Source organism: Adelges cooleyi, unplaced genomic scaffold (assembly GCF_023614345.1).
Source record: "Adelges cooleyi isolate 19-005CV unplaced genomic scaffold, UGA_ACOO_1.1 ACOO_flye_CR_arks_rails_tigmint_CR_PRNA_167, whole genome shotgun sequence".
Classification (NCBI taxonomy): Eukaryota; Metazoa; Arthropoda; class Insecta; order Hemiptera; family Adelgidae; genus Adelges; species Adelges cooleyi.
The window spans coordinates 2484791-2498387 of NW_026095824.1; the positions used below are offsets into that span (position 1 = coordinate 2484791).

General features: G+C 29.8%; 1 protein-coding gene across 1 annotated transcript; it reads right to left on the reverse strand.

Moving 5' to 3' along the window:
• LOC126832778 (zinc finger protein 320-like) lies at positions 1-3844 on the reverse strand. Its single transcript, XM_050563721.1, has 11 exons — positions 3418-3844; positions 3150-3263; positions 2420-2788; positions 2229-2340; positions 2029-2160; positions 1716-1862; positions 1455-1624; positions 1208-1395; positions 950-1121; positions 742-860; positions 1-653 (listed from the first exon to the last, which is right to left on the reverse strand). The coding sequence occupies exons 1-11, from the start codon at positions 3472-3474 to the stop codon at positions 434-436; spliced, it is 1800 nt and encodes a 599-aa protein (XP_050419678.1). The 5' UTR covers positions 3475-3844; the 3' UTR covers positions 1-433.
• Between the last annotated feature and the right edge of the window lie 9753 nt (positions 3845-13597).

The window sequence follows — 13597 nt, forward strand, 5'->3', positions numbered from 1 at the left end:
ATAAAAAATACAAAAATGTATACAAATTCGTCCAATATTTCAAATAACATAAACAAAAATAAAAACTAATAAAAAATTGCAAATACTGAATAAAAAACAAGCGTACGGCCTTAAAAGAATCACTTGGTGTATAAATGTTTTATCGGATTGTTACACACCAATTAGTTCTCGATTTATTATTAAACGTTAAAATTCTATACTTGTTCTAATATCACTTTTATTTCACGAGAAGTAAAAAAAAAAAAAAAAAACAATAACAATAACAAAATAATACAATTATTAAAGTTGGGTGACTAGAGATTAAGTAATAGGCCTTGTGAACGGACAGAGATTAGTGGACAGATCGGTTTCTCGAGGTCGATCCGAAGACAATAACGGGTTATAAAAAATAAAAAAAATAAATAGAGGAACATTGTTTTATGTTAATTTCGGTTCAGAGATCTAATTTTTGCATGGTGTCCACACTAAACAGCAATCCGAAATCAAATGTTTCTTGCTGGTGCGTCTTCTTCCAATGGGCGGCCAAACGACTTTTCTTACGGAATTTCTTAAAGCACATGTTGCACGTGAAATCGGGTTTCAGGTGAATGGCCGTGTGCAGTTCGTAATGACTTTTACGGTAAAACTTTTTGTGACAAGTTTCACACTCGTACCTGAAAACGGACAAAAATTAGCAAGACTTATGGAAATTATAATATTTTATATATTTTTTATCTACAAAAAATGTGTCGTCTCACGTACCGATAGATATTGTCGTGTTTCTCGGCAATGTGATACCTTAGAGCAACACGGTTATAAAACGTTTGAGTGCACGGTTCTCGCGGGCAGCTCACTCTGGCCGATTGTTTTTTTCCATCGTCCTGTTAAAAAAAAAAAAAAACAATTAATTAAATGACGATATTCAACCGAAAGTGTCAACAAATTGACTATCGGTCTATTGTGTAACCACCTTGGGGTGCGATTGCATATGAATGTGCAACATGACGTCGCTGTCGAACCTATCCGGACACTGTCGACATTTGAAACGGGGCAAACGCTTCGGCCCGTGTACTCTGGTGATGTGTTTTTGTAAATAATTGTGAAAACGAAACAATTTGCCGCATTCCGAGCAAACGACACCGCTAAAAAAAATGTCAAGCAAATCAAAAAACACATTTTATATAAGAAAAAAAAAAAATTTTGCCTTTGCCTTGACAATGTGTTTTACCTCGCTCTGGTCTCGTGCAATCGTTTGACGTGCCTGTTCAACAACTGAGCCGTCGAAAACGCTTTACCGCATCCTATGGCCGAACATTTAAACATCGCCAATGGATGTTCCTGTTTTCTGTGCACATGCAACGATCTTTTTTGTTTGAACACGGATTTACATACGTCGCAGTGAAATCCTAATGTATCCTGAAAAAGAGGCAAAAATAAAAATAAAGTACATAACATTTTCGATATAACGTTCTTACTTTATCGGGATGGACTTTCATGTGGTACGTCAAATACTGCTGAGTGGAAAACCGTTTGTTACACACCGAACAGCTGTATTCGGCGTCTTGGTGAGTCTTGTAGTGGAAATTCAATTTTCCCTTGGTAGCGAATCGTTTGTCGCAAACGTTGCAGTTGAACGAGTATTCACCTTAAAATGGGGACAAAAAAAAAAAAAAAATGAATGTAAACATATTGTTATTAAAACTAAATACCATTATGATTATTTACACTGAACCGACCTGTATGTTTTATCGAATGCACGTCTCTGGTACTTTTTTGCGCGAAATGTTGATCGCAATAAAAACATTTGTACGGTTTGATATTTTCATGGATCATCATGTGAACGCGAAGATTGCTTTTTTTATAAAATGTCTTGTCGCAAAAATCTGTAAAAAAACCGACAATTTTTTCGTTTATTGGAACTATAAATTTTAGTAGGGAGAAAAAAAAATTGCATATACTAGATACGATTTCTTAAATTTCATATATATCATTAAAATGTAAATATATATATATCTCATATTATTAATTAGTAGTTGGTGAATTGTATACCACAAGTTAAATGTTGGTTTTGAGATTTCGTCTTGGGTTGATGTGACTGATGTGTTGTCAAATGTGATTCCAATTCAGCGGACGAATTAAATTGGCTCTCGCACTTGTCGCAAGCAAATGACATTTCTCCGACTAAACGACAATGTACAATGATTAATATTTAATTTTGGTATAAACTTTACTTCTAGCCAAGTACTTACCGAAATTACTCAAATCGTGACGATAAGAAGAATTTGAATTTATGTCCTCAAGTAAGTCGGATTCGTCTTTTCTGTACAACTTTATAATTGGAGTTTGGGGGCCTTTCTCGTCCTGTGTACAAAAAAATAAAATTATTATACTACAAAAAACAACCAACAAATACATTAAGTCAGTATTTTTACTCGAGTACCATTTGCACGTCATGATCCAAAAGATAATTAGACTCCTGATACACATTCCATACGTCGGACGACGGACTGCCGTAGTCACCAAAGGAAGGAGCGACAAAACCTGTAGGCGACGGTTGATCGTCTATTTCGAATCCGTCTTTTGACGTGCTGTCTTGTATCGGTCTCAGGCCGACGCTCCACAATATCGGACTGACGGGATTGCGAAAACCCAAAACGGAATCAATCTTTTCTTTTATCAAAGGAGTTATGTAATCTGGAGCGTTGAGTTCGAGGTCTATTGCGTTGGGTGTCAATGGCGGTTCGATCACGTTGCCGAGAGATGCCAAGTCCTCGGCTTTCCATTCGGTACAGACGTTTAGTAACCATTTCTATAATTAAAAATAATATTTTTGTAAAAAAATTGTTGGAATTAATTCAATCATTTGTTAAACTATGTAATGCGAGCATTTTAACTTGTGAAACGGTATCAAAACGTTTACATAGTTGTTAGTAATTACATTTTTTTATAAAAAACCAAATCAATTTAAAGTTTAAACCGCTTCATACAAACATAGTAAATTATTTTTATAGGAACGTTAATGATCCAAAATTGTTCTGTACTTAAAATGTTTATCACCAATCGTACGATCTATTACTAGCAATAAAACGTCCAACCTAATCGTTACATAGAAAAATAAAAGATTTTTACACTGTTTCATGTCAGTCTGTTAGTTTATAACACAATCATACCTTTAATTCATCAATAGAAGTCTGTATTCTTCTCAAGAATTGTTCGTGATGGGCATTAATTTTGATTGCTGAATGCATGAAAGTAAAGGAATCCAATACGCCGACTTCGGTCATCTGAAAAATAAAATAAATGCAAATAATATTATTTTCAAGCATCAAAGTTACAATATCAACTTGTTTGTTAAGTAAAACAAAAGTTAATGTTACATCTTAAGTTTTAACTTAAAGAAATCGCTAATGGCCGAGTTTACGAAATGTTAATACTTACGACGTTTAATAGCTTATTGAACAAATCCAACAGGTCAGAAATCACATCTACATACATCTTGGCAAATAAAAATGTTACTGAAGTGTAAAGTATAACTCGATCAAAATTCCATTTTATTAAATTATTATAATATTCTAATCGATTGATATTAATTACTATCCAGGTAATTAGAACTACAATTTATACTTAATATAAAATAAATTAAACTTAATAAGTTAATACGGCAAGTTTAACAGGATTTTTAAACACATAATTGAAGTTTCGCAGTCTGAAACGAGTAAAAAATGAAATCTAAACAATAATACTAAAATGATAACACCTATCAGTTATCATCGCAAGCCGTTACATGATAAGGACTGTGATTTTAACATAAAAAATTAGCGTTACGCGCTGACCGCTGTAGATTACACATATTATTATTTGTCATGTGAATATTGTACTTTAAGGTATTGTGGGTTAATACTAATAAGTTAATATAGGTACTTCATTACTAAAAATAGTTTATTTAAAAAAATGTATTTTCAAAACTATTAGTATTTACTTAGTCTATACAAGTTCACGAATCCCAAAATAATTTTGGGGGGAAAAAATATATTTATCGGCTTAATTCATAAATTACACTTATGAGTTTAATACAATTTCTATTATAAATAACAATAGATTATCAAAATACATTAATAATAAAACGGAAAAAACATAGTGTACTAAGTTAATATTTTAAATGTTCTTTTTCGTTGATTTTAAACGGCAATTTTTCTGTATAATATCTGACCAATCGATGGATTTGAGTAATCCGTCTTCAATTTTAAAAATTCAAAGTAAGCAATACCTTTATACTTTTCGTTGTTTGTGTACTTGCAAGTTGCAATAGTTTTTATTTTCAACTAGAATATGTTCATCAATGATTTTAACAACTGCGCAAAATTGTACTTATTTTTTAATTAATTGAACTCCACTTTAGAATTTGTTGGTTTTTTTTTCTTCTGTACTCTCTCATCCTTTTAAACCGTAGGGGAAAATATCACTGGGATAATGTACTTATCACCAAGAAACGCGGCGGCCACCTTCTTAAGGCTACACCACTATATCCATTACATTATTATTTTATAAAATGTGAATATTATAACTTTTTTTTGAAGAAGAAGAATATTTGAATTTTTCATTGGTGAATTAATTGTATAAAACAATGTTCACATATAAAGTTATTATATATGTCTTATGTTAATAAAATAGTTGAATAATGTATATTACCTTATGACATCTATAACTAGGTATATAAATATTACATTTATTAATACATAGAAATACCTAATATACAGTTTGTGGTGATTTTTTTGTCAAAATTCACATGGATTTATTTATATAGTAGGTATAAATTATTAGTGAGTGCTACTTAATAAATATTATAGACAAAGTTAAAATTTACAAATGCCAAATAAATTGACCGATTTTACAAATTATATAATAGGTACGTTGTTTTAAAAAAAAACTATGAAATTGAATAGTGAATACCTTAAATTATTATTCTTAAACCGTTTTATGATTTTTTAATAATTATAAAAAAAAAGTTACATCATAAAGATAAAAGTTGTCTATTTGTCGAGCCATCGACCACTCTCTCAGATTTTCTATTGGCAATTATATTTTGCTTGTGGTCGTTACATGAAAAGAAACAATTAATTATTTTGTTTGACCGTTTAAAAATTTGTACTTATCACCGACGAATATGAATCTAATAGGTTTATGATGAGTAATAACACCGAGAAATAGTATAATATTTTAATATGGCATAATTATAATATTATGCATTTGTATGAAACCGTTTTTGCCTTATTAGGCGCTAACGTCCACGAGAAGTGAAATTAACCGACCTTATCTCCTAAGGCCGTTCGTTAACCTAACCTAACAACGTTAATGAACATATTTATTAGCTGTCTCCATATTATTATTTATCACACTGTTACAGCAATAATTTTACATTATATCATTTTGCAATTCGAACCGAGAGAGAATTAAATGAATTTTATTATAAATTAATACAATTTTGGTACTTAACACAATTAATTGTCAGTTAACATTTAAGGTTAAACTGTTATAGACAGACATTCGACGTCAAATCGCACCCACCTTTATTTTATACTAAATAAATAATTGGATACAATATAGGTAATTGTGGTCAATAATATTAGTTATTAATATTACATGTTGAACTGTCCATTGGGTCGACCGGAAGTTATTATATATATATATATATATTATGTTTAGATTATACGTTTGTTGTATTTTTCCTGTGCGGGAAAACATGGGTTCTAAATATCTGAATAATCTGAACGATACACCTAATATTATGAAAAATATATTTCATTATTATACAATATACTTGTAATTTATAAAATATTACGAGTCGGGTTAGGTAATGATAGAAATTATTCACTCGACGTGGAATGGGAAAATGCAAATTATAATATAGTGTATTTTTAATAATATAACTTTTAGTTTTTCGTGGGGAAATAAAACACCTGTGGAGAAATTCAATCGAGATATAATATTCATCAATAAAATATATGCAATGCGGGCAATGTAATATTTATATAATAACGTTATGGTTTTTTTTTTAAAAAACCACATTATAATACATTTTTCGCATTAAATTAATATATTTTTCGTACATTGTACACCGTTTTCGAACAAATAAACAAACTATAGTAATCAAACACTGTGTTTAATTATTATTAAATCTCTAAGTAAAAAATTATAGTGTTAACATTCATGTTTAATTTCCAGACAACCGCCGATGATTCATTGTGCCACAAACAAAATGAAAAATCATGTTTTTAAGAACGTTAAGTTAGGTTATTTAGCTGGAATACAAATTATAGAATTTTGCTCCTTATACTTGTCCTACGTAGCGGGCTTAAGGCGGTATGTAAAAAAATAGTTTACATTTTGCCAAAGGGGCACTTTTCTAAATGGATTTTCTTTAGTTAAATTTATCTGTCCATGATCGATGATGTTATTCAATAACGCTGCATAATGAAGAACAGCAAAACCTTGAACTGCGGCTTAAGAAAAATAATTCTACAGCCACATAGCCCATTATATTACTATAGTATATTTAAATGAATCGTTTGTTTAGTTATCTAATCGATATAGCCTAAGAACATTGTTTGCTGTTGACATGAAACGCAATCAAATCTCGTTGTAGTGTTTTGTCTTCAACAAATAAAGGCCAACAATAATTTTAGTTCATAGTCCCATTAACAAAATATTAAAATATGCTGTAGTTAATAAAACAATATATATATATATATATATTTTTTTTTTTTCAGAGCACTGTCAACTTATAAAATTGAAAAACAAAAACTGGGACCTTGTCTAAGTTCACTATGAAGACATTTTCTCTTTTTCTACAGCTTAGTTCACATTTAGCTGGCTGGTTACCCTTGGGCGATAGGGGACAACAATGAATATTTTTTTTTTTTTTTTTTTAACATCGAAGGTAAAAATCTGTTAGGTGTACACAAATCAATCGGTAACGCTGCACGTTAAACTACAAGTTCCATAATAATTTACAAGCAGGCAATAACAAAAGAGAGGTAACAATAATTATTTGAAAATCTATTGTTTTGCGTTTAGAAAGTCTCTAACAACATTGCATGACACCTCTTTAAATTTAAAACGCAAACAATGTATAATATTATACGGCTTGCATAAACGGGTGTACCTATTATTATTATTAGACGGTCGTTGTTTGGCATTCGACAACAATACAAAAGTCTTGTGTGATTGCCTTAGACGACCTGCGGATAGACTTAATTCTGTCTAATATTTAAATATCCCCGTCAAAAAAAAAAAAAACGGTAGAAATAATTTGAAAAACTTATTTTGTTTTGTGTTTTGTATAACCAATACAATGAAATTGTTTAAGATGTTAACATAGTTTCATTTTATTTTAATGAACACTCTAGTATAATTTCTAGGCTAACCATTATGTACTTTCAAAAAAACCCTTTACCCAAAAATTGTTATTATTTTATTCTACTAAAACGTTTTACCCTCAAAAAATTGCTATAAACGTCTGCGAACATATAGCTATTATAAGTGTATTAATGTAATCCCATAAACGTATAGTTTTGTGATAATTAAATGATTGAAATGTTAGTCTAGTAAAAAACCAAAAAAACAAAATAAGCATAACACAAATGGTTTCAAGCCGTTTCGTGTACTTCTAGTACAGTGTATTATAACGTATTATAGCATCAATTTATTTACACGTACATAACATAATATTACACTAACTATTCACACACATACATAAATATATAACATAAATGTATGCATATAATAGGTGTATTTTTTATATAATAACAATTAATAGTAGCAAGGTAAATAAAAATAGAACACACACGAGTATATAAAGGTACTTGAATAAGTATCGTGTCGTTATACGATTTCACACACGGGGGTAAAATATTCGACAAAAACTCAACATGGTTTTTTTAGTATCATACATATCACATATTAGATATTCTTGTTATAGGTAATTCGGAAACAGACATCCGCAACAACAGACAAAGTCCAACAGTCTTTTCACCGACTCGCAGAACCCCTTTGGCGGACTGGGAATCATCCACGTGATGGTCTCCTCCGAGAAGTGCACGTGCTTCTTGCCATCGTTCTTGCGGTCGGCGAACACCGAATCGTCATCGATGTCCACTACTGTCAGGTCATCCTCGTTGTCGCAGTCCTCTGGAAAACCCCAAAAAAAAAAAAAAAAATAGACGACAAGATAGTAAGTACACGCAGTAGTAGGTAAGAAGTAAAAAACGTATAATCAATAAAGATCAGATGGAAAATATTGCCGGTGCAGCTTTTCGAAAACCCCAACAGTATCTGTTAAGTACACCAAATAGTACTCAAGTTCTATAAATACTATATACCGAGTATGGTTTTCGACGTAATTATAAAACGGACGAGATTAATATTATTCGCTTGAATATTTAAATGCAGTATTGGTTTTTTTTTTCCACCCGAAGCAAGGACATTAGGGATAAACGTCAAGGCGAAGAAACTTTACAAATGATATAAGTAGGTATAATTTTTTAAATATAAATCAGGGTCTTCCGCAACAGGTTCTCAAAAAAAGAAACCCTTTTTGCGATAATCTTTGTGCGCATATTTTTGTTTTTACAATGATGTGGTTGTTTTGTCTTGATATTTAGTCGGATATATTTTAAATGTAATTGATATTTTTCACCAATTTTGTTTAACAATTACTTACCACAATTGACCTACTTTGTGCTACGATTACAGTAAACGATAATTTTATTTTAGCGTTTTTGAGTATTTATTTTTGCAAATCTAGCTGTTATATTATACAACTTTGTTTCAAAGTATTTCGATATTATACTTTGCTGTGCGTTAAAAGTACTGAATTATTGTGATTTAATGGAATTGCATTATTTGTCAAAAGTCTAATGGGATTTAATAATTATTTATACCGAGCTGTCCGTGACCTTAAGCAGTCGAAATGCGATATTTCAACTTAGTAACGTAATATTCGGTCAATAAATTGAATTTTAAAAATTTAGTTTATATAAAGTAATCTTGTAAACATAAAAATATACCCCTGAGCGCTTTTTATCATCTTAATGCACAATAGCACTAATGTGCTTAAAGAATTATTTTTATTTTTCATACGGCTTTGTATTTGGATTTTCCCTAATTATTTTTCAAATAAAGTTGTATTTTCAATTTTTGATATTACAAAACTGTGGTTTCTTCTGAACGATATTTCTCCTGATGTAAGTATGTTTGCAAATTAAAATATATAAAATTAACATTAATATTATGTAAATATACATTTACAAAACTTATAATGTGGTTGGATTAATTGATATATTGTCAAAAAAAAAAAATGCCAAAAAATCAATTTGTAAATATCTTACGTTAATTCTCGAATGGCGTTCCAATTAAAACCTTAATCAAAGTTTAACTAATATAATTTTCTATCCAGTATAATAATAATTAACGTTGATCTGTTTGCGTCTGACGAAATACACATTTTTAATTAATCAAACTAAAGGTTGGTGTTTTTACATCAGCTACTTTCTATGTTTTTAACTGGAACAAATAAATGAAATCATCATTAGACTACTCGCCGGCCAATTATCTAGCAAAATTTTACAGCGTCTCGTCTATGTACACTATTTGTTTGGCGTTTTGAAAACAACTAATGATCATATTTTTATTTATATCACATTATAAGTTATAGTAAAATAAGTCGTATGTAAAAATGTTTTTATTCGGCCTTAAACCAAATTTAGCCCGTCAAAATACATTTACATATAAATATTATAATTAGGTAAGTGTTATGATAGGAAATGAAAATATGTTAACATTAACGTTTACCAGCCAAATTGGCAACAGAAAAAAAAACAGATTTTATGTCATAATAACCTTCAACATATCACCATTAAATATATAAATGTTTATATATATATTTTTTTGAATTGAGCATTATGTACCGAACACGCAAAGTAGTATTGGAAATGAAGGTTTAATACAAATTATTTCCCAATAATATTGTGTACACCAGAAGAGGGTCGTTATAAATAAAATAATATGTAGTAAGCAAAAGGGTGAGCTGCAGTGTGACCACATTAATGAAATTACATTTCTCTAGTACATATTATATTTTGTAAATTGTTCCAGTACTGCAACCGTGCAATACAAAACATAATATTATGACTTATCAGTAACCATACTTAATTTATCTATTAATGTTTATAATTGACAAGGGTGATGCGACTTTTAAAGAAAAGTATTTTATTTTTATTTCAAGAGGTCACACTGTCGCTTGCCTTCGTTGCTGAGTATAGGGATCATTAGATTATATGTATGTATATATATATATATATATATTTACTCTAAGGTGTAGGCACGTTAATTTTTTTCTAATGGCTTAATTTTTATTTCATTTTGTTATTGGTATCACGATCAAACGTACAATATTATCATAACTATTATTTCAGCACACAATGGGCAATACATATTCATATTGACCGATTCGTATACATTTTATGACACATTGGCAGCAACACGAGAAACAAGTAATAGACCTGTACAACAATAAAGAGATATACATTCAATAATTCGCATTGAACAAAAAATAATATCTACCTATTCTACTACTTCCGACGTGAATATCCCATACGACGATATTAATATGATTCTATAAGTAAATTCCATTCAAAAACTGATAATAATATATTGTATGTAGTACACAAAACGAAATGTGATGACAAAAGTTCAATAAAATCGGTTTGTTAAAAAAGTCAAATGTTTCCTAAAATATTTGATTATTATTCTAATCTTGACATAACAGTACAAAATTAATGATAAAAGTAAAGGTGCTAAAAACAAGCAAGTATTATACAAATCAGAATAAATCAACCAAATAAGTAAAATAGTAATTACAACATTAACAATGTTAACTTCAATTTAGTTTTAATTTACCGTAGTTTTTCAAACCAATTTTTATGAAATTCTTTTAAGAATTAAAGAACTTGTTTTTTTCGTATATTATATGATTTAAAAACTTCACGCTAATGATATGTTTCAATTAAATAATTATTCAGGCTAAAAAGCTTTTTAATATAAGCATTGAAAAAATGATTTAAATTAATATCAAACATTCTACTTATCAGAAAATAAATCGCTTTCTGTCTAAAATGTTTAAAATATTGAAAATTTACTAATTTTATAATTAACTCTATTTTATTTAATGATAAAAATTAGATTTAATTTTTAGTATAAAATTATCACCTTAAGAGGTGGATTTAAAGTTTTGAACAAATACTTTTTGAGTTGTTAGCTATTAAGTTTAGGCGTGAAAGAAAGTGGTATTGAATGGTGCGTGTGGTATAAATAACAATACAGTCCTTACATCCTTACATTCAGTCTATATAGAGGGTCTATGTAATATACAATATATATTAAATATATTTATCATTGAATATAATAAGGATTTTATTAGACACTATTTTAGCTTACATAATTATTTCATGTTAAACCCATTGCGTTTTCAACTAGAATATGAACAACAATAACCTTTAACAATCTGTCATTTTGCTTTAACTCTCTGGGGAGTGGCGGTTACTATATTAACCACTTTTGTTTAGGCCCATTAGGGGTGGTGGTTGAAGTAGATTAAACCACTTATATAAATATATTTTATTTTTGGCATTGGTTACAAGCGTGCGGTTAGTTATTATTTTGGTTTCTCACTTGTCTATATAGTTGTATCTTATTTATTTTTATCCGGTAATTTTGCTCATTTTATTTAGCTTGTATTGATGACATTTAAAGGAAAATATAATTTTCGATCGTTGAATAAAATAAGGATTTTTTTTTGAAACTTTATTTAGTTAAAGCGATATTTTTTTATGTGAAAAAATTACTGAACCATGAAATTTGATTAACACTGATTTACCAACGCTGGTAAGTATTATACAAAGAGTGTAACAAGCAAGCGGCAACTCGTGTATTTTATTTTTTTTTTATTATTATTTCATTGCCAACAATGTTGTTATTTTAGCGCGTGACATAAAAATATCTGATAGTATTTCGGACGTGGAATAATATCGCACCAACCATTTTGTTCTTCCTCAATATACAGGGTGATGGTCAACTAGGACCAGTAAATATCTTACAAGGTATGTCAGCTGAAGTATGATACATTTTCAACAATACTACCCCATCCCTAGTGTGTTAAAACCCCCTGTGAACTTAAGACACACTTAATTCATTTAATTTAAAGTTTATCGGGTTTTAACACAAAAGGGTGAACTGTTGTCTATCAGGACAATATTTAAAAAGCCAAATACCTTTTAAGATATTGCCCGGATCATAGTTGACCATCAATCTGTACCTATGCTAGAATAATTTACTTAAAAGGAATAGTTTCCTTGTAAATATCTGCGGCCGAGTCGACAGTGTGTAATTATTATGACCACGCGAATCGATAACATAGAAACATGGAAACTTACTAATTGTTAAGACTTTAAGCAAAGGCCGAATGAAACATTGTATACAATATGTTAATGTGAAAAACGCGATTGCTGTTTAAACGACCCGACACGAACACGCAAACTGCGTTTTTATAAAAACAAAAAACCACTTAAAAAAAATTATTATTATTATTGTCTAGTACCGGTCTAATGGTTTTGTTCCGGGTAGGTAAAATACATATGTAATTATAATAAAATCAATATATACCTAGTAAGCATGCAAATATTAGGCCTAGACAATACAACAAGACGTCCAGGAATCAAGTTACCTATACTTATGCTTTTTTTTTTTTTTCAAGTAATAAGTACAACGACAGTAGTATTAAATCGCCTGTTGCTAGTTATTAAGTTTAATAATATACCTAATATTATAAATTGGTAGGCGGCACGTTACATGAATAACGAATAGCGTGGAAAATTATATATTGTGCAATAATTAATCAGTTAATAGTGCAATAAATGAGTTATTGATGAACGACGACCTCGAAACTGGCCAGTGCGTTGATTTGCAATAAAAATAATAATATTGTGTTCTATTAAACATGTCCCGCCAATTATTCATTTTGGAGTTAAGTACAGGCAATTTTCGCAAAATCAGGACTAGTCCTGATTTTGTAAGCTCTAAAGCTTAAACTTTGGTTTGTGGAAAAAATTATAATCGAAACTTAAAGTTTTGAGAATGAAAAAAATAGGTCCTAACTTATATGTTCACAAAATATTATTACTTCATTTGTTTTAGATATATTTATAAAATTATTATGAAATATACATTTTTTAATGGCATTTTTTTAAAAACATATTATTGCTGAGTATATTATTACTGCTGAGTGGCTTTCCGGTACCTTTTAAGTGTAATACGTTTTCTTTTATAAAAGCACTTGACGTTGTCCCAAAACTCGACGTACAACACAAAATTAGGTATAAATAAGACCGAACTGGGACTTCGGCCAAAAGCTTAAGTGTGTTGGGTCAAGATATTATGTGCTGGGCTTTTATACACTATAATAATATTATACCCTAATCGACCTGCTCGGACGAAGCAAGCCGTTAACGCCCTCTTTGGCATACTACTAATACGGACAATTTGCTGTTGTGTAAATTATACCGAC